Source organism: Leptodactylus fuscus, chromosome 8 (genome assembly GCF_031893055.1).
Source record: "Leptodactylus fuscus isolate aLepFus1 chromosome 8, aLepFus1.hap2, whole genome shotgun sequence".
Taxonomy (NCBI): domain Eukaryota; kingdom Metazoa; phylum Chordata; class Amphibia; order Anura; family Leptodactylidae; genus Leptodactylus; species Leptodactylus fuscus.
The window spans coordinates 87,074,831-87,098,741 of record NC_134272.1 but is presented as its reverse complement, the minus strand read 5'-3'; the positions used below and the strand labels follow the sequence as shown (position 1 = coordinate 87,098,741).

General features: G+C 42.6%; 1 protein-coding gene across 1 annotated transcript in view; it reads right to left on the bottom strand.

The window, feature by feature from the left end:
• The window catches only part of TMEM163 (transmembrane protein 163), a 93,479-nt gene that overhangs the window by 11,717 nt on the left and 57,851 nt on the right, over positions 1 to 23,911 (bottom strand). The window contains exon 5 of the mRNA XM_075284634.1: positions 5,256 to 5,352. Coding sequence (XP_075140735.1) covers positions 5,256 to 5,352 — 97 coding nt within the window. The remainder of the gene's footprint in view (positions 1 to 5,255; positions 5,353 to 23,911) is intronic.

The following is a 23,911-nucleotide window of genomic DNA, read 5'->3' as shown; positions in this document are numbered from 1 at the left end:
TATTATCCCCCATAGTGGCCCTTGCACACAGTATTATGCCCCACAGTGGCCCCTGCACACAGTATTATCCCCCATAGTGGCCCCTACACACAGTATTATCCCCCATAGTGGCCCTTGCACACAGTATTATGCCCCACAGTGGCCCCTGCACACAGTATTATCCCCCATAGTGGCCCCTACACACAGTATTATCCCCCATAGTGGCCCTTGCACACAGTATTATGTCCCTTACTGGCCCCTGCACACAGTATTATGTCCCATAGTGGCCCCTGCACACAGTATTATCCTCAATAGTGGCCCTTGCACACAGTATTATGTCCCTTACTGGCCCCTGCACACAGTATTATGTCCCATAGTGGCCCCTGCACACAGTATTATCCTCAATAGTGGCCCTTGCACACAGTATTATGTCCCTTACTGGCCCCTGCACACAGTATTATGTCCCCATAGTGTCCCCTGCACTCCGTATTATGTCCCCATAGTGGCCCCAGCACACAATATTATGTCCCATAGTGGCCCCTGCACACAGTATTATCCCCCATAGTGGCCCCTGCACACAGTATTATGTCCCATAGTGGCCCCTGCACACAGTATTATGTCCCATAGTGGCCCCTGCACACAGTATTATCCTCAATAGTGGCCCTTGCACACAGTATTATGTCCCTTACTGGCCCCTGCACTCTGTATTATGTCCCCATAGTGTCCCCTGCACTCTGTATTATGTCCCCATAGTGTCCCCTGCACTCTGTATTATGTCCCCATAGTGGCCCCTGCACACAGTATTATGTCCCCATAGTGGCCCCTGCACACAATATTATGTCCCATAGTGGCCCCTGCACACAGTATTATGTCCCTTAGTGGCCCCTGCACACAGTATTATGTCCAGGATTGGCAAGTAAATAGGGCCCGAAACGGCCAATTTAAAAAAACAAACTAAAAAACCCAAAAAAACGCAGCGGTAGTGGCTGTCCCCGGGCCCCCTAATGGCCCGGGCCCTGTGGCAGCAGCATCCGCTGCCTCTATGGTAGTTACGCCCCTGCTTCAGAGACTCTATTTGTAGTATAAAAGCAATTTACCTAAGTCTTTAGTAGAGTCAGAAGGAAGAAAAGAAAGATGCAACATGGTTCAGGGGCCCCAAAGAAATCATGTGGCGGTATTCCAGCGTGGAGGGAGTCTCCATCTCCTCCACCGCATATGTACTAAGGGTTGTCTTGTCCATGTTACACTAGAAACATCAACCATAGGTGATCTACAGTATATATTTTACATGGGTACGGTATTGTCTATGAACTATGGAATGGTCAACTCTAATCATATGAGGGTAAGGAAGAGGCTCAAAATCTTCTTACTTACCCTCAAGGGTGTAACTTGGGCCCAATGCAAAATCTGTACCGGAGTCCCCATTTCCCATGTGCTAGCTATACTACTTGCCTCTTATTATACTGTAGTCTTTTGGGCCTCCTCAGGCTATTGCTACCTCTGCAGCCCTTATAGCTTCAACCCTGCTATACCGCCATGCGCTGCACAGTCCCTGCACCGGTGAGAGACTTAGGAGCCTTATAGATGTCTCTAATATTGGGAAACTTCTGGATAATATGGGAATGTAGACAGATAGGGTCACTCAGAATCTGTCAAGATAAGTCATTTTATTAGGTTTTAAGTGTGAAATAATGTAAATTGCAAAAAAAAATTCAGGAAAATCAGAGATTTTGATCTCCGAAGATTATGTATCTATGGACATGTAGTGATGGACACTGATGTGAATAGACGTCTATACCGCGCTGTGAAGTACATCAATTATTCATAGTAATCCATAGAAATCCACATTCTACCGCCGGAGACTCCAGGAAATCCAGGGATTGTGCAGAAAAACATGATATTAGTCCACCACCCTTACTTTATCCTTGACTGTGACCTTGGGGAAGTCTCAGCCTTCCGGTATCCTAGACCTCATCAGACCGCAGTGTAACCTCCGCATTATTGGCGCAGGGCTCGTCCGTATACACCAGGAGTCGCAGAAAAGCTCCGCACTGGGAAAGAGCTTCAAGTCCCAAGAGAGTAGCAAAGTATATTAATACAATGGCATTAACTGTATCCTGCCTGCCCGAGGACGAGACCGCCACAGATACGGAGGTAATACTGGCAGCTCACCAGCTGGGGGCACTATAACTACATTATGTTCTGCTCACCCTGATCACAAAGAAATTGGAACCAAGTCCCCTGAGAGATGAGATCGGGAAGATTTATCTAGAAAATAAACTGGTATATGGAGACTGCGCCAACTCACTGCTACATCCATCACCGAGAGAGGCGGAAGTTTGTGAAATATCAAGAGATATCTATTTATCTGTCCGTCTATCTATCTCCTATCTATCTATCTATCTATCTAATATCTATCTATCTATCTCCTATCTATCTATCTATCTATCTATCTATCTATCTCCTATCTATCTATCTATCTATCTATCTATCTATCTATCTATCTATCATCTATCTATCTATCTATCTATCTATCTCCTATCTATCTATCTATCTATCTATCTATCTATCTATCTATCTATCTATCTATCTATCGCCTATCTATCTATCTATCTATCTTCTATCTATCATCTATCTATCTATCTATCTATCTCCTATCTATCTATCTATCTATCTATCTATCTATCTATCTATCTATCTCCTATCTATCTATCTATCTATCTATCTATCTCCTATCTATCTATCTATCTGTCTTCTATCTATCTATCTATCATCTGTCTATCTATCTATCTATCTATCTATCTATCTATCTCCCTATCTATCTCCTATCTATCTATCATCTGTCTATCTATCTATCTATCTATCTATCTATCTATCTATCTATCTATCTCCTATCTATCTCCTATCTATCTATCATCTGTCTATCTATCTATCTATCTATCTATCTATCTATCTCCCTATCTATCTCCTATCTATCTATCTATCTATCTATCTATCTATCTATCTCCTATCTATCTATCTATCTATCTATCTATCTATCTATCTTCTATCTATCATCTCTCTATCTATCTATCTATCTATCTATCTATCTATCTATATATCTCCTATCTATCTATCTATCTATCTATCTATCTATCTATCTATCTCCTATCTATCTATCTATCTATCTATCTATCTATCTATCTATCTCTCTATCTATCTCCTATCTATCTATCTATCTATCTATCTATCTATCATCTATCTATCTATCTCCTATCTATCTATCTATCTATCTATCTATCTATCTATCTATCTCCTATCTATCTATCTATCTATCTATCTATCTTCTATCTATCTATCTATCTATCTATCTATCTATCATCTCTCTATCTATCTCCTATCTATCTATCTTATCTATCTATCTATCTATCTATCTATCTATCTATCTATCTATCTATCTATCTATCGTATCTAATTCATCCTATCTCAGGATTTCCACCTCTGTACATTGTAAATTTCTAATGAGTACTCTGCTGAGGATGGATTGGGTCACATTGAGGAGATCCAGCTGATGGCGTCGCACAGGCAATGTTCCATGGAAAAGATATATAGATATCAGGCACATAATCCTTTGCCATGTCTGTCTCATGTCTATGGCTAGCTTAAGGGTCACTGCAGGCCATATTGCTCCTATAAAGGAGACCACCGTGGCCCATTACATAGTTAACTCCAGTGCCCAATGTACTATTAACCCACATGACTTCAAGTAGAAAATGGGGGCCTCAGGGGCTGCTCCAAAATACCTCTATAGGATCATCCCACTGAATCCAGGACCCTCAGGCCTTTAGTCCTATCCGCCATAGGGAATGCATTGTGGGATATATATAAGGGCACCAAGAAAGCAATTTTAGAAATCCAATCTCTCAGCTCCTGATATTATTGTATTGCTGCCTCCGGGGCATCTGGTATCTTAGGAAATATTTTATATTATCTTGGTACCAAATATGGGGAACATTATTGTCCGTCCATGTCCATATAATGATCTGTAACCGCGGAGCCCCACAACTGTAACCGGCCTCATATTCTTAATTTAACATAATAACTAGATATTCTGCGTTTTCTTTCGTGTTCCTTTATTTCGGCCTCATTTTCCCAATTAGCCCTAATGTAATCATCGCAGCGCGTTCAGATGACAGTGATGGAGCGGAGGCCACAGCGAATGTGAGCGCGGCCGATGATGAAATCACATACGGTTCATGTCAAGATAATGGCCGCCGGGCGAGCCCGCACCCTCTATAGGACTAATGCAATTACCATGTAAAATATCGCCATAAATGTGCTGGAAACCTTCCATCGTCCCCTGAAGAGAAATCCTTAAAGTGACCCTTAAAACTTTCTACCAACACTCAGGTAGAGATTTTACGTCCCGCCCGCCAGCCGACTATTGGAACTGACCCCAAAATGGGTAAGAATTTTTATAAATTTTTTGGTTAAAAAAATTCATCGCCCAGGTGATTTATTACATGTCCTGAACAACATGGGGTCGATTTTAGACTGCAGTATAGTATGTCCATCTTAATGAAGGGCTATGTTGGAGTGAAGTGGGCCAGAATTATTAAAGGCGTTGTCCAGGACTTTTGGAGATGAGGACAGCAAGTGAACAGTCCTGCTAAATAAAATATTTTTGCCATATTATATTGTTACTGTAATGGTCCCATTAGAGGCGTCCCCGGAGTGTCACGGGATCTTCCACCACTCTTTCAGTGCACTTCGCTCATTCTTCTTGTATATTCATGGATTGCGCATGCGCGGAATATACTATAGCTGTCACACAGTACAGAAAGGAGATGGGAAAGGACTGCAGAGAGAAAGTAGTCCCTGCTGTAGGAGAAAAAGACAAGGACACATGGCCGGAAGGGCCTGGTATATGCGACATTGCCAGAAGGGTGGAGGAAGACCATGTGATACTCCGGGAAAGCCATTTCTGCCATGATAGCTGTTAAAAAGTTGCAAGAAGAGCTCAATACATGCGCCACTCAATACAGCGCTATCCCCATATTCACAAATCTGATAGATGTGACCCCCCACCACCACCTCTGAGACCTGCCCCTATCTCCAAAACAGAAGACCGATCCCGCCTGGTGCTGTGGCCACTGTGAATGGGAGAGGTGGCCGCACATGTACGACTCTGGACAGAAATCTTGACCATTTTCTAAACTAGGGTCACCGCTTCCTACATTTCTAGTCGGCAGAAGGAGCAGAAAGACAAGCGTGACAGGTTCATCTGGGAGACTTACGACTTCTGGGAGGACTCGGATGGAGAGGTCATGGATGGCTTTCACCACGATACAGAGAGCTGACAGCAGGAATATTACACCCAGGATCACGCAGGCTCTGCGGAATTGAAAGTAACACAAAGTTAACAGCTTTAGTATAAAAAGTCGTCCCATTGTAGATACTGACAAAATGAGATCATGGTCTTAAAGGGGAACTCCACAATGTACTCAATACACTAAGCTAAGGATCGAAATACTTTGCTTTACTTCCCTTCTTCTGGTTTTATCCTCCATCCAGGTCTAAAGCAAAGGTCTGACATCAGGGTGGAGATAAAATATTATCAGTCTGGGGTATTAATTAATGGAGTCTGGTTTAGCATTTTCTTTTATTGGCGTCTTTATTAATTGGGCACTCCGGCTGTATTGCACAGTGGTGGGCGGCTGGAAGACATCAAGATAAGGAGCTCCCGGCTTCCAAGGTGAAGTGACATCCTGTGCCCAAAAGTTCCTATCCAGAAGAAAGGTAAGTATGATGGATTGGGAGGGGCTTGAGTTAAGAAGAGCTAGTAATGGGTGGGGTAGCTACAGAAACAGGGAGGGATGAGTTTGTATAGGAGGGGAAGGGAGTGAGAGAGGGAGGAGGGGAAGGGAGTGAGAGAGGGAGGAGGAGGGAGTGAGAGAGGGAGGGGAAGGGAGTGAGAGAGGGAGGGGGGGAAGGGAGTGAGAGAGGGAGGGGGGGAAGGGAGTGAGAGAGGGAGGGGGGGAAGGGAGTGAGAGAGGGAGGGAGGGAAGGGAGTGAGAGAGGGAGGGGGGGGAAGGGAGTGAGAGAGGGAGGAGGGGAAGGGAGTGAGAGAGGGAGGAGGGGAAGGGAGTGAGAGAGGGAGGAGGAGGGAGTGAGAGAGGGAGGAGGAGGGAGTGAGAGAAGGAAGTGCTGTGAGCCCAAGGCATCACGGTAGTTGTAGGAATACAGAGAACAGGAAGCCTTGTAAACAAATGCAGAGGATGCCAGGAGATCCCAAAGAAACCCAGAAATCATTCAAAACACTGCTTAAAGGTATCCGAGTGCAAAAAAAAAAAAAAAAAAAAAATCCTGTAAAACCCCTTTAATATTTTGAGAGGCTCTGGTCCGTATTTATTTCACATAAAGGGGGTCTTACGTGAAAATTTCCTAATGTCACTTCTCAAACGTTGAGGAGTATTGGATGCAAATGAGGAAAATGACATGAATAACTAAATCTGGTCCAAAAACAGTAAAGTGAAGTTACACAATGTTTTATATAGATTTTACCAGTGAAAAGTTCTAACAAGCAGGATACGATACTTTTGTACTTAGTGTCATATGTATCTGATGTTACCAAATATAATCCTTGTATCATGCTCCACCCCGTTTAATGCTCCACCCCCTGTGTCATGCCCCACCCCTTGTATCATGCTCCACCCCCTCAGGCCTTGTATTACACATATCTGGACTGTTCCTTTAAGATGTTTTTCCATATAGATACAGAACTTCTAGAACACAAATATAAACCAACATTTCGGACAGCTGTCACTTCTCTCTTTATACTTTTTCTTTCTTAGGCTTTAATCGATTTGCCATTTTTTGAGACATCCAATCTATGACACCCCCCCTCCCCTCCCCCCTCATCCCCTCCACATACTGACATTTCCATCATATTTGAATGTGTTTCTGATATTTCCGGATGTCTTGCGTCCGTGGAGATGACATGATCCTTTGTGGCCATGGAGATGAGTTATGGAAACCCCACATACCGTGTGTCACTAGTGTCATGTACTATTCATTACATATTATACAGATCCGTATCTTCTATATTGTATGACTGTTTTGGTACAAATTGCTAAGAACAAGGCAGGACAACCCAAAGAATACTCCATTATTGATGGCAACTCCTCCCATGCAGTGAGGCCTAGTCCTATATCCTGTACTGTGACATCACTGTGTGTATTATCTCTGTACTGTGACATCACTGTGTGTATTATCCTGTACTGTGACATCGCTGTGTGTATTATCCTGTACTGTGACGTATGTAGATAGGGATACAGACTTCGTCCCAGTGTTGAAGCTAGGGTCCCACCCCGTATCAATAGGAAAAAGAGCTTCACACGAAGATATGTGTCAACAAATCTGGTAATTTTTTATTAGTAGAGCAAACGTTTTCGGTCTGGATGGACCTTCCTCAGGCTCTGTTCAATGTAGTAAAAGACTGTAATTAACCTCATACCAAATCTCCAGACCAACATCTGTGACAGTCTTTTACTACATTGAACAGAGCCTGAGGAAGGTCCATCCAGACCGAAAACGTTTGCTCTACTAATAAAAAATTACCAGATTTGTTGACACATATCTTCGTGTGAAGCTCTTTTTCCTATCCTGTACTGTGACATCACTGTGTGTATTATCTCTGTACTGTGACATCACTGTGTGTATTATCTCTGTACTGTGACATCACTGTGTGTATTATCCTGTACTGTGACATCACTGTGTGTATTATCCCTGTACTGTGACATCACTGTGTGTATTATCCTGTACTGTGACATCACTGTGTGTATTATCTCTGTACTGTGACATCACTGTGTGTATTATCTCTGTACTGTGACATCACTGTGTGTATTATCCTGTACTGTGACATCACTGTGTGTATTATCCTGTACTGTGACATCACTGTGTGTATTATCCTGTACTGTGACATCACTGTGTGTATTATCTCTGTACTGTGACATCACTGTGTGTATTATCTCTGTACTGTGACATCACTGTGTATATTATCCTGTACTGTGACATCACTGTGTGTATTATCTCTGTACTGTGACATCACTGTGTGTATTATCCCTGTACTGTGACATCACTGTGTGTATTATCTCTGTACTGTGACATCACTGTGTGTATTATCCTGTACTGTGACATCACTGTGTGTATTATCCTGTACTGTGACATCACTGTGTGTATTATCTCTGTACTGTGACATCACTGTGTGTATTATCCTGTACTGTGACATCACTGTGTGTATTATCCTGTACTGTGACATCACTGTGTGTATTATCCCTGTACTGTGACATCACTGTGTGTATTATCCTGTACTGTGACATCACTGTGTGTATTATCTCTGTACTGTGACATCACTGTGTGTATTATCCTGTACTGTGACATCGCTGTGTGTATTATCCCTGTACTGTGACATCGCTGTGTGTATTATCCCTGTACTGTGACATCGCTGTGTGTATTATCCCTGTACTGTGACATCGCTGTGTGTATTATCCCTGTACTGTGACATCGCTGTGTGTATTATCCTGTACTGTGACATCGCTGTGTGTATTATCCCTGTACTGTGACATCGCTGTGTGTATTATCCTGTACTGTGACATCACTGTGTGTATTATCCTGTACTGTGACATCACTGTGTGTATTATCCTGTACTGTGACATCACTGTGTGTATTACCCTGTACTGTGACATCACTGTGTGTATTATCCCTGTACTGTGACATCACTGTGTGTATTATCCTGTACTGTGACATCACTGTGTGTATTACCCTGTACTGTGACATCACTGTGTGTATTATCTCTGTACTGTGACATCACTGTGTGTATTATCCCTGTACTGTGACATCACTGTGTGTATTATCCTGTACTGTGACATCACTGTGTGTATTATCCTGTACTGTGACATCACTGTGTGTATTATCCCTGTACTGTGACATCACTGTGTGTATTATCCTGTACTGTGACATCACTGTGTGTATTATCTCTGTACTGTGACATCACTGTGTGTATTATCCTGTACTGTGACATCACTGTGTGTATTATCCTGTACTGTGACATCACTGTGTGTATTATCTCTGTACTGTGACATCACTGTGTGTATTATCCTGTACTGTGACATCACTGTGTGTATTATCCTGTACTGTGACATCACTGTGTGTATTATCTCTGTACTGTGACATCACTGTGTGTATTATCCTGTACTGTGACATCACTGTGTGTATTATCCTGTACTGTGACATCACTGTGTGTATTATCCTGTACTGTGACATCACTGTGTGTATTATCTCTGTACTGTGACATCACTGTGTGTATTATCCCTGTACTGTGACATCACTGTGTGTATTATCTCTGTACTGTGACATCACTGTGTGTATTATCCCTGTACTGTGACATCACTATGTGTATATTATCCTGTACTGTGACATCACTGTGTGTATTATCTCTGTACTGTGACATCACTGTGTGTATTATCTCTGTACTGTGACATCACTGTGTGTATTATCCTGTACTGTGACATCACTGTGTGTATTATCCTGTACTGTGACATCACTGTGTGTATTATCTCTGTACTGTGACATCACTGTGTGTATTATCCTGTACTGTGACATCACTGTGTGTATTATCTCTGTACTGTGACATCACTGTGTGTATTATCTCTGTACTGTGACATCACTGTGTGTATTATCCCTGTACTGTGACATCACTGTGTGTATTATCCTGTACTGTGACATCACTGTGTGTATTATCCTGTACTGTGACATCACTGTGTGTATTATCCCTGTACTGTGACATCACTGTGTGTATTATCCTGTACTGTGACATCACTGTGTGTATTATCTCTGTACTGTGACATCACTGTGTGTATTATCCTGTACTGTGACATCACTGTGTGTATTATCCTGTACTGTGACATCACTGTGTGTATTATCTCTGTACTGTGACATCACTGTGTGTATTATCCTGTACTGTGACATCACTGTGTGTATTATCCTGTACTGTGACATCACTGTGTGTATTATCTCTGTACTGTGACATCACTGTGTGTATTATCCTGTACTGTGACATCACTGTGTGTATTATCCTGTACTGTGACATCACTGTGTGTATTATCCTGTACTGTGACATCACTGTGTGTATTATCTCTGTACTGTGACATCACTGTGTGTATTATCCCTGTACTGTGACATCACTGTGTGTATTATCTCTGTACTGTGACATCACTGTGTGTATTATCCCTGTACTGTGACATCACTATGTGTATATTATCCTGTACTGTGACATCACTGTGTGTATTATCTCTGTACTGTGACATCACTGTGTGTATTATCTCTGTACTGTGACATCACTGTGTGTATTATCCTGTACTGTGACATCACTGTGTGTATTATCCTGTACTGTGACATCACTGTGTGTATTATCTCTGTACTGTGACATCACTGTGTATATTATCCTGTACTGTGACATCACTGTGTGTATTATCTCTGTACTGTGACATCACTGTGTGTATTATCTCTGTACTGTGACATCACTGTGTGTATTATCTCTGTACTGTGACATCACTGTGTGTATTATCTCTGTACTGTGACATCACTGTGTGTATTATCTCTGTACTGTGACATCACTGTGTGTATTATTTCTGTACTGTGACATCACTGTGTGTATTATCCCTGTACTGTGACATCACTGTGTGTATTATCCTGTACTGTGACATCACTGTGTGTATTACCCTGTACTGTGACATCACTGTGTGTATTATCTCTGTACTGTGACATCACTGTGTGTATTATCCCTGTACTGTGACATCACTGTGTGTATTATCCTGTACTGTGACATCACTGTGTGTATTATCCTGTACTGTGACATCACTGTGTGTATTATCCCTGTACTGTGACATCACTGTGTGTATTATCCTGTACTGTGACATCACTGTGTGTATTATCTCTGTACTGTGACATCACTGTGTGTATTATCCTGTACTGTGACATCACTGTGTGTATTATCTCTGTACTGTGACATCGCTGTGTGTATTATCTCTGTACTGTGACATCACTGTGTGTATTATCCTGTACTGTGACATCACTGTGTGTATTATCCTGTACTGTGACATCACTGTGTGTATTATCTCTGTACTGTGACATCACTGTGTGTATTATCTCTGTACTGTGACATCACTGTGTGTATTATCTCTGTACTGTGACATCACTGTGTGTATTATCCTGTACTGTGACATCACTGTGTGTATTATCCTGTACTGTGACATCACTGTGTGTATTATCTCTGTACTGTGACGTCACTGTGTGTATTATCTCTGTACTGTGACATCACTGTGTGTATTATCCTGTACTGTGACATCACTGTGTGTATTATCCTGTACTGTGACATCACTGTGTGTATTATCTCTGTACTGTGACATCACTGTGTGTATTATCTCTGTACTGTGACATCACTATGTGTATATTATCCTGTACTGTGACATCACTGTGTGTATTATCTCTGTACTGTGACATCACTGTGTGTATTATCTCTGTACTGTGACATCACTGTGTGTATTATCCTGTACTGTGACATCACTGTGTGTATTATCCTGTACTGTGACATCACTGTGTGTATTATCTCTGTACTGTGACATCACTGTGTATATTATCCTGTACTGTGACATCACTGTGTGTATTATCTCTGTACTGTGACATCACTGTGTGTATTATCTCTGTACTGTGACATCACTGTGTGTATTATCTCTGTACTGTGACATCACTGTGTGTATTATCTCTGTACTGTGACATCACTGTGTGTATTATCTCTGTACTGTGACATCACTGTGTGTATTATTTCTGTACTGTGACATCACTGTGTGTATTATCCCTGTACTGTGACATCACTGTGTGTATTATCCTGTACTGTGACATCACTGTGTGTATTACCCTGTACTGTGACATCACTGTGTGTATTATCTCTGTACTGTGACATCACTGTGTGTATTATCCCTGTACTGTGACATCACTGTGTGTATTATCCTGTACTGTGACATCACTGTGTGTATTATCCTGTACTGTGACATCACTGTGTGTATTATCCCTGTACTGTGACATCACTGTGTGTATTATCCTGTACTGTGACATCACTGTGTGTATTATCTCTGTACTGTGACATCACTGTGTGTATTATCCTGTACTGTGACATCACTGTGTGTATTATCTCTGTACTGTGACATCGCTGTGTGTATTATCTCTGTACTGTGACATCACTGTGTGTATTATCCTGTACTGTGACATCACTGTGTGTATTATCCTGTACTGTGACATCACTGTGTGTATTATCTCTGTACTGTGACATCACTGTGTGTATTATCTCTGTACTGTGACATCACTGTGTGTATTATCTCTGTACTGTGACATCACTGTGTGTATTATCCTGTACTGTGACATCACTGTGTGTATTATCCTGTACTGTGACATCACTGTGTGTATTATCTCTGTACTGTGACGTCACTGTGTGTATTATCTCTGTACTGTGACATCACTGTGTGTATTATCCTGTACTGTGACATCACTGTGTGTATTATCCTGTACTGTGACATCACTGTGTGTATTATCTCTGTACTGTGACATCACTGTGTGTATTATCTCTGTACTGTGACATCACTGTGTGTATTATCCTGTACTGTGACATCACTGTGTGTATTATCCCTGTACTGTGACATCACTGTGTGTATTATCCTGTACTGTGACATCACTGTGTGTATTATCTCTGTACTGTGACATCACTGTGTGTATTATCTCTATACTGTGACATCCCTATATTATTCCTGTTCTCTACCATAGTAAATAATGCTAAGTATTTCATGTTCTGTATTGCTGTAGGCAGACATGGCAGGGTGGGGTCCCATTCCAAGCTCTACTTTGGGGGCCCCGCGGTTACTGGTTACACCCCAGATAGTAGCTCCAGCTAATAAAGTTGGTGTCTCTATGGCCCCCATATGGACTGGTAGTGATTATTACTATACACTGTGTAACAACTCTATCCCCAATTGTAGATTTTGGGGATCACTATTGCATGGGGGGGGGGGGGGGGTGTGCAGTATTTGTATCACACCATCTGTTGTTATGGAGACTTTGCCTTCCCGTCTCCCATACACCAGGCACACCTCCATACTCTGACAATGTCCTTGGGATGAATTCATTCTTGTCACATGCAATAAATAAAATTCTAATAAAAGCGAAGAAGTAAAAGTAGCTTTTTGTATTTGCATTTGTAGGATTTGTTTGCACAGACGTTTTTTTTCTGATTATTTTGGAGAATGTAATAAGTAACAGGGCTGGATCCTGCTGACAGGCGACATCTTATTACCCAGAGCTGATCCGTGCAATATTGAAATGCAGCTGAGGAGCGGCACAGCTCGCCTGAGTTTTTTTGGGGTGTTTTTTTTTTTTTTAATGGAACGGCTGATGTCAGCCATTGCCAAGATGTACAGAATGCACAAGGCACGCACTTTGGACTCTGCAGTGAAGAACTTGGCCGCATTGTTGTTTTATTATGAGGCCGCAACATGTAACACAAGCCTCCCTTACCGAGAGTTATAGGAGAAATATGACACTGAGACACACAGTAACACACTGGGGATGGCAGATGTGCGTCACGGCCGTCTCTACAAACTGCAATGCAGATCCGTGATGTCCAAAGGAAATTTATATACACTTTACAAGAGCCAAAATAGTCATCGTCCCCCCCAACCCTGCACTTGGTCCTGTGCTAGAAATGGGAAAAGAAATAATGAGTTTATCAGTCGCCGACTCGGGGTCATTTACACAATTAATATTAAACATTTAGGAATTACGCTTGGCGGCGATTATTGTCAGGAGACAATCACAAAATACAACAAGAGCCTACAGGTTATAGGGTTTAACCTCCAAAATCCACAATTGTCACCATCATAAAACCCGCTCTCCAACACCTTTACATTACGCCACTCTTGCACCCAGGGGCGTAACTATCGTAGAGGCAGCGGAGGCGGCTGCCACAGGGCCCGGGCCATTAGGGGGCCCCATGACAGCTGCTACCACTGCGTTTTTTTTTAATAGGCCGTTATGGCTCCTATTCACTTAAAGAAGTCATTAAAGAAGGACGTGAGCGGCGGTCGACAGCACAGGAGCCGGGGACAGGTAAGCAACAGTGTTTTTTTTTAAAGGGGCTCTATCAGCAAAATCATGCTGATAGAGCCCCACATATGCGTGCATAGCCTTTACAAAGGCTATTCAGGCACCGTAAAAGTTAAATTAAACTACCCCGCCGTTTTAAAATAATAACTTAAAAAAGAATGTTCTCTACTTACGGAACGTGCACCCTGGGCGGGCATTCAGGGTGCGCCGTCTTCTTCTTCCCCGCCTCTTCTTCCTCTGACGTCTTCAGGTCCCGTCCTCCTCCGGCGCTTGCTCACGGACACTGATAAAAAAAAAAATAGCCCGGGCGCATGCGCAGTAGCACGCGGCTTCTACTACGGCTACTGCGCATGCGCCCGGGCTATTTTTTTTTATCAGTGTCCGCGAGCAAGCGCCGGAGAAGGACGGGACCCGAAGACGTCAGAGGAAGAAGAGGCGGGGAAGAAGATGAAGACACACCCAGATGCCCGCCCAGGGTGCACGTTCCGTAAGTAGAGAACATTCTTTTTTAAGTTATTATTTTAAAACGGGGGGGTAGTTTAATATAACATTACCGATGCCTGAATAGCCTTTTTAAAGGCTATGCACGCATATGTGGGGCTCTAGCAGCATGATTTTGCTGATAGAGCCCCTTTAATGTTTTTATTCCCCTGGGTCTCCGATTGTTATACTGTGGGGCCTGAAAAGACCCCAGAGTATAATAATTGTTTATGGGTGTCCACAGTGGGACATAATACTGTGTGCAGGGGCCTCTATGGGGGATAATACTGTGTGCAAAGGACACTATGGGGTATAATACTGTGTACAGGGGACACTATTGGGGATAATACTGTGTGCAGGGACCACTAAGGGACATAATACTGTGTGCAGGGGCCACTATGGGGGATAATACTGTGTGCAGGGGCCACTAAGGGACATAATACTGTATGCAGGGGACACTATGGGGGATAATACTGTGTGCAGGGGCCACTAAGGGACATAATACTGTGTGTAGGGGCCACTATGGGGCCACTAATACTGTGTGCAGGGGACACTATAGGGGATAATACTGTGTGCAGGGACCACTATGGGGGATAATACTGTGTGCAGGGGACACTATTGGGGATAATACTGTGTGCAGGGGACACTATAGGGGATAATACTGTGTGCAGGGGCCACTATGGGGCATAATACTGTGTGCAGGGGCCGTAAGGGACATAATACTGTGTGCAGGGCTTACTAAGGGACATAATAGAGTGCGGAGGAGGGGGTCGGTCGAGGTCTTCGACGTCAGTTGGGGGGGGGGCATGTGAAAAGTTCGCCACGGGGCCCCGCCATTCCTAGTTACGCCACTGCTTGCACCACTCTTGTCCATGGGTTGTGACTGGTACTACATTCAAATGCAAAAGGACGAGCTGCAAAACCCGATTTATCCCCTGGATGAGAGTGGCGCCGTCTCTATAAATGAGCAGACCCTTTGTTTCTATTCCCGTTAAACCTCATTGAGTCATTTCCTGATATATTAGGGAATTTCCTTTTTAATTTACATGCCAATATGAATCCCAGATTCGAGGCTTTACGGGGTGCTGGGACCGATATGAGTGACTATATCTCAGCTATGGCGCAGTGGAACATGTAGAGATATATAAAGGATAGTAAATAATACGTCCTGCTAGTATATAGGGCCCATACATCACAGGCCGCGTACAAGGAGGGGTCACACACTGCATGGAAATGAGATTTGCTATGAATTATTCATGAATTGTTATGGATTTTGTTAATCCTGCAATTTCCAATGCAGTTATTGGCGCTGCATAGAATCTGCATTGATTTTACAGTAATTGTGTTTCGCCCGGAGGGGACGGCTCTTATTTAATACTGTAGCAAAACGAAAATTATGGAAAGACAACTAGAGAGTGAGAGATAGTTCATGGCTTCTTCTATCTTACACATCACTTCAAAGCAAGATTTCACTGTGCCAAAGACTATATTAAAGGGATTGCCCCGGATTAGAAAAGCCTATCCACTTTTTTCCATAAACAGCGCCACACTTGAGCACAGGTTGTCTTTGGCATTACAGTTTAGCTCCAGTGAAGTGACTAGAGACAAGGAGGCAGCACTAACTTTGCATATATCCTTTAGAGGAAGGCAATACTACCTGTGCCTACATCATTCTATAGGTAACTGGATGTAATGCGCCCCCTACCATGAGAACCGCCAGCTAAATACAGTGAAAGTAGTCGCCATGCGGTCACATGGTAATGATGAAAAGAGAAAATATGCAGGAAATATTTCCCCAAAATTCACAAAAGCCTCAGCAAACCTGTTTATTCCCGTCCTCTGCATTGTACCAGGACGCTTGTGCGGTGCGGCTGGCATCGTTTACATTCTGAAGGTGCCATCACAGAGGATCTGCCCGGTGTGTGCCATGAGATGTGTCATAAATAATTCTATGTACATGTAATTATGGAGCTGCGTGACACAAGAACCTGTCTCCCTCTCTGCAGCTGTCATAACAAGGTGCAGGAGTAAAGACGGCACTGCAGACATTGCACGTCCTGCCCGAGTAGAACATGAGGAAACTAATTAGACAAAAACATGTAAATGAGGCGTTGGCCCAGATGCCGAATGTTTATTCAATATTGCAATAAAGAGCTGGAATAGGACATGTGAATTATGTGTTTACACGTATAGAGATAGGAGGCGGACAGAACAGATGGATGGAACATATCACTATATACAAGATAATGGATAACGTATACCAGCTGTACATATATAGTTATATACAGTGTATAACCAGGTTATACCGGCTGTACATATATAATTATATACAGTATATACCCAGGTTATACCAGCTGTACATATATAATTATATACAGGAGATACCCAGGTTATACCAGCTGTACATATATAATTATATACAGGAGATACCCAGGTTATACCGGCTGTACATATATAATTATATACAGTATATACCCAGGTTATACCAGCTGTACATATATATTTATATACAGTATACACCCAGGTTATACCAGCTGTACATATATAATTATATACAATATATTCCCAGGTTATACCGGCTGTACATATATAATTATATACAATATATTCCCAGGTTATACCGGCTGTACATATATAATTATATACAGGAGATACCCAGGTTATACCGGCTGTACATATATAATTATATACAGGAGATACCCAGGTTATACCAGCTGTACATATATAATTATATACAGGAGATACCCAGGTTATACCGGCTGTACATATATAATTATATACAGGAGATACCCAGGTTATACCGGCTGTACATATATAATTATATACAGGAGATACCCAGGTTATACCAGCTGTACATATATAATTATATACAGGAGATACCCAGGTTATACCGGCTGTACATATATAATTATATACAGGAGATACCCAGGTTATACCAGCTGTACATATATAATTATATACAGGAGATACCCAGGTTATACCGGCTGTACATATATAATTATATACAGGAGATACCCAGGTTATACCGGCTGTACATATAGAATTATATACAGTATATACCCAGGTTATACCGGCTGTACATATATAATTATATACAGGAGATACCCAGGTTATACCGGCTGTACATATATATTTATATACAGTATACACCCAGGTTATACCAGCTGTACGTATATATTTATATACAATATATACCCAGTTTATACCAGCTATACATATATAATTATATACAGGAGATACCCAGGTTATACCGGCTGTACATATATATTTATATACAGTATACACCCAGGTTATACCAGCTGTACATATATAATTATATACAGTATATACCCAGGTTATACCAGCTATACATATATAATTATATACAGGAGATACCCAGGTTATACCAGCTGTACATATAGAATTATATACAGGAGATACCCAGGTTATAACCGGCTGTACATATAGAATTATATACAGGAGATACCCAGGTTATACCAGCTGTACATATATAATTATATACAGGAGATACCCAGGTTGTACAGGCTGTACATATAGAATTATATACAGGAGATACCCAGGTTATACCAGCACGGTCCATATCACTGTATACAAGATGATGTATAACATATACCAGCTGTACATGTCTAACTATATACAGCTTGTGACGCAGGTGCCCTGTTTAAAGCCCGATATCTGCTGTACAATCTGCAGTCTGGCTTCTTACTGTCACCACTAGAGGGAGCTCACCGCAACACAGTAAGATGTCAAGCTCCCCCTGGTGGTGGCAGCTGGCCGCTAGTAACTTATTATTAAATCTTATGGCTATCTGGGGGGGCTCCGCATCAGAAATGAACCTCCATAAAGATATAGAATGAAATTACTTGGTACAGAGATGAGGTGGCTATTCCCTGTGTGCAGTGTGTCGGAGCCTCTCAGTGCTGTTTTGCAGCAGTTTTCACATATTTGCACTTGTATATACTGAGGAGTGGACAGATTGGGTGAACAGATTGTGTGTGGTGTGCGGACTATCCCTCTGAGGGGAAAACAAGCTGAGCCCCGAGAAAATCCTGTCTGTCTGAGTTAGGGTGATCAGTCAATGGCCTGCACCTCGGAGATCAACCTGCTCCAAATATCAGGAATATTTAGTGTACTTAGTAATATTTTCAGGGGTTTTTGCTTCTTTTTTATTACTTATGAGCAATAAGAAGTTCTGTAAGCAGATAGGAAACCTGAGGAAATCCGAAAAACACTATTAGATAGATCATAGAATGGCTGCTGCAATATACACAGATGGTATAAGATATACAGTGTCTTGTATATAGTGATATGGACCATGCTGATATAACCTGGGTATATACTGGATATAATTCTATATGTACAGCTGGTATAACCTGGGTATATACTGTATATAATTATATATGTACAGCTGGTATAACCTGGGTATATACTGTATATAATTATATATGTACAGCCGGTATAACCTGGGTATCTCCTGTATATAATTATATATGTACAGCTGGTATAACCTGGGTATATACTGTATATAATTATATATGTACAGCTGGTATAACCTGGGTATATACTGTATATAATTATATATGTACAGCCGGTATAACCTGGGTATCTCCTGTATATAATTATATATGTACAGCCGGTATAACCTGGGTATATACTGTATATAATTATATATGTACAGCCGGTATAACCTGGGTATATACTGTATATAATTATATATGTACAGCCGGTATAACCTGGGTATATACTGTATATAATTATATATGTACAGCTGGTATAACCTGGGTATATACTGTATATAATTATATATGTACAGCCGGTATAACCTGGGTATATACTGTATATAATTATATATGTACAGCCGGTATAACCTGGGTATCTCCTGTATATAATTATATATGTACAGCCGGTATAACCTGGGTATCTCCTGTATATAATTATATATGTACAGCCGGTATAACCTGGGTATCTCCTGTATATAATTATATATGTACAGCCGGTATAACCTGGGTATCTCCTGTATATAATTATATATGTACAGCCGGTATAACCTGGGTATCTCCTGTATATAATTATATATGTACAGCTGGTATAACCTGGGTATATACTGTATATAATTATATATGTACAGCCGGTATAACCTGGGTATATACTGTATATAATTATATATGTACAGCCGGTATAACCTGGGTATCTCCTGTATATAATTATATATGTACAGCCGGTATAACCTGGGTATCTCCTGTATATAATTATATATGTACAGCCGGTATAACCTGGGTATATACTGTATATAATTATATATGTACAGCTGGTATAACCTGGGTATATACTGTATATAATTATATATGTACAGCCGGTATAACCTGGGTATCTCCTGTATATAATTATATATGTACAGCCGGTATAACCTGGGTATATACTGTATATAATTATATATGTACAGCTGGTATAACCTGGGTATATACTGTATATAATTATATATGTACAGACGGTATAACCTGGGTATCTCCTGTATATAATTATATCAGTGATACATCTTATATATAGTGATATGAATGTACTGATATAACCTGGGTATCACCTGCTGTATAATCTCCTTCCATAGTTATAATGTTGTCTTATCCAGCAATAATAAAGTGTCAGCAGCCAAGAAAATTGAAATACGTTTTTCATAATTGCTTGGTGCTCATGAAGCGAGCAGCTCGAAACTCTAAGCACCCTCCAGGTAATGAAGATTTGCTCCCCGTCCCGTCTGTGGACTGTGGTGTAGGAGAAGTTCTATATTTTTAATAAATGAAGCTGTAAGGACTCTTGATGTCGCCACAAGATTACCCGAAGATTCTGGGAAGAGCCGCCACCGCACAGCTTAGTCTCGTTAACGAATATAACACTTTCCTTAGCAACCGAAGGCGACTCATTAGACATTCGTTAGAATCGGCGCCGTGTTCATTATCTCAAGTAAGTGACGTGCTCACATTAGCGGTAAAATAATGAGGATAACAGATCAGTCTCACGGTGAATATCATTATTCTCAGGTTATTCTCAGTCAGACTCCCAACGCTGAATCACTAATTAAAATTTTCAAGAAAATAAAAAAGACTTTAACACATTGAGGTGATGGAGAGTCAGGCGGCGCCACGTATAAGATTTGTGGGCTGTGAACATGGTGATATATTCAAGGAGAAGATATCATTTTGCCAAACCATTCAATTGTATCTTAAACCTCAGATTCGATCTCTGGATGTCTGCAAGGCAACTGTCCAAAGCAGAAGCCCTCCCCCACTGCTCCAGATACATCAAGTCCTTCACTACCAGTAGAACTCCAGACTTCCTCGTTTGCAGGACATCTGAGCCCTGATGTCTGATGGGGCCCAAAATACCCACTGCCAAATAAGAGAACATCACCATTATATGAAGAAAAAATACTCCATATGTTTACTAAGAGATAAACTGCTGTCTGCAAGGCAAATGGCTGTAGCAGCAGCTCCCCCCCCCCCCATTGTATTGTCTGGTATAGGAAAACACACAAACACTGAGTCCCATCCTCACAGCAATATACACACAGTATAATGCTCCCCTTTGCCCCCCACAGTATAATGCTCCCCTTTGCCCCCAACAGTATAATGCTCCCCAGTGCCCCCCACAGAATAATGCTCCCCAGTGCCCCCCACAGAATAATGCTCCCCAGTGCCCCCCCCAGTATAATGCTCCCCAGTGCCCCCCACAGTATAATGCTCCCCAGTGCCCCCTACAGTATAATGCTCCACATTATCCCTCCACACAGTATAATGCTCCCCAGTGCCCCCACAGTATAATGCTCCACATTATCCCTCCACACAGTATAATGCTCCCCAGTGCCCCCCAGAGTATAATGCTCCACATTATGCCTCCACACAGTATAATGCTCCCCAGTTCCCCCCACAGTATAATGCTCCACATTATCCCTCCACACAGTATAATGCTCCACATTATCCCTGCACACAGTATAATGCTCTCCAGTGCCCCCCACAGTATAATGCTCCACATTATCCCTCCACACAATATAATGCTCCCAGTGTCCCCACAGTATAATGCTCCACATTATCCCTCCACACAGTATAATGCTCCCCAGTGTCCCCCACAGTATAATGCTCCCCAGTGCCCCTCACAGTATAATGCTCCCCAGTGCCCTCCACAGTATAATGCTCCACATTATCCCTCCACACAATATAATGCTCCCCAGTGCCCCCACAGTATAATGCTCCACATTATCCCTCCACACAGTATAATGCTCCCCAGTGCCCCCCACAGTATAATGCTCCCCAGTGCCCCCTACAGTATAATGCTCCACATTATCCCTCCACATAGTATAATGCCCCCCACAGTATAATGCTCCACATTATCCCCATCCACAGTATAATGCTCCCCAGTGCCCCCACAGTATAATGCTCCACATTATCCCTCCACACAGTATAATGCTCCCCAGTGCCCCCCAGAGTATAATGCTCCACATTATGCCTCCACACAGTATAATGCTCCCCAGTCCCCCCCACAGTATAATGCTCCACATTATCCCTCCACACAGTATAATGCTCCCCAGTGCCCCCCACAGTATAATGCTCCACATTATCCCTCCACACAATATAATGCTCCCAGTGCCCCCCACAGTATAATGCTCCACATTATCCCTCCACACAGTATAATGCTCCCCAGTGCCCCCCACAGTATAATGCTCCCCAGTGCCCCCCACAGTATAATGCTCCCCAGTGCCCTCCACAGTATAATGCTCCACATTATCCCTCCACACAATATAATGCTCCCCAGTGCCTCCACAGTATAATGCTCCACATTATCCCTCCACACAGTATAATGCTCCCCAGTGCCCCCCACAGTATAATGCTCCCCAGTGCCCCCTACAGTATAATGCTCCACATTATCCCTCCACACAGTATAATGCCCCCCACAGTATAATGCTCCACATTATCCCCATCCACAGTATAATGCTCCCCAGTGCCCCCCACAGTATAATGCTCCACATTATACCTCCACACAGTATAATGCTCTCCAGTGCCCCCCACAGTATAATGCTCCACATCATCCCTCCACACAGTATAATGCTCCCCAGTGCCCCCTACAGTATAATGCTCCACATTATCCCTCCACACAGTATAATGCTCCCCAGTGCCCCCCACAGTATAATGCTCGACATTATCCCTCCACACAGTATAATGCTCCCCAGTGCCCCCCACAGTATAATGCTCCACATTATCCCCCCACACAGTATAATGTTCCCCAGTGCCCCCACAAGTATAATGCTTCCCAGTGCCCCCCAGAGTATAATGCTCCACATTATCCCTCCACACAGTATAATGCTCCCCAGTGCCCCCCACAGTATAATGCTCCACATTATCCCTCCACACAGTATAGTGCTCCCCAGTGCCCCCCACAGTATAATGCTCCACATTATCCCTCCACACAGTATAATGCTCCCCAGTGCCCCCCACAGTATAATGCTCGACATTATCCCTCCACACAGTATAATGCTCCCCAGTGCCCCCCACAGTATAATGCTCCACATTATCCCCCCACACAGTATAATGTTCCCCAGTGCCCCCACAAGTATAATGCTTCCCAGTGCCCCCCAGAGTATAATGCTCCACATTATCCCTCCACACAGTATAATGCTCCCCAGTGCCCCCCACAGTATAATGCTCCACATTATCCCTCCACACAGTATAGTGCTCCCCAGTGCCCCCCACAGTATAATGCTCCACATTATCCCTCCACACAGTATAATGCTCCACATTATCCTTCCACACAGTATATTGCTCCACATTATCCCTCCACACAGTATAATGCTCCCCAGTGCCCCCCACAGTATAATGCTGCACAATATCCCTCCACACAGTATAGTGCTCCCCAGTGCCCCCCACAGTATAATGCTCCACATTATCCCTCCACACAGTATAATGCTCCCCAGTGCCCCCCACAGTATAATGCTCCACATTATCCCTCCACACAGTATAATGCTTCCCAGTGCCCCCCAGAGTATAATGCTCCACATTATCCCCCCACACAGTATAATGCTCCACATTATCCCCACCCACAGTATAATGTTCCCCAGTGGCCCCCCGCCAGTATAATGCTCCCCATTCTTCCCTCACACAGTATAATGCTCCACATTATCCCCCCACACAGTATAATGCTCCACATTATCCCCACCCACAGTATAATGCTCCCCAGTGGCCCCCCGCCACTATAATGCTCCCCATTCTTCCCTCAC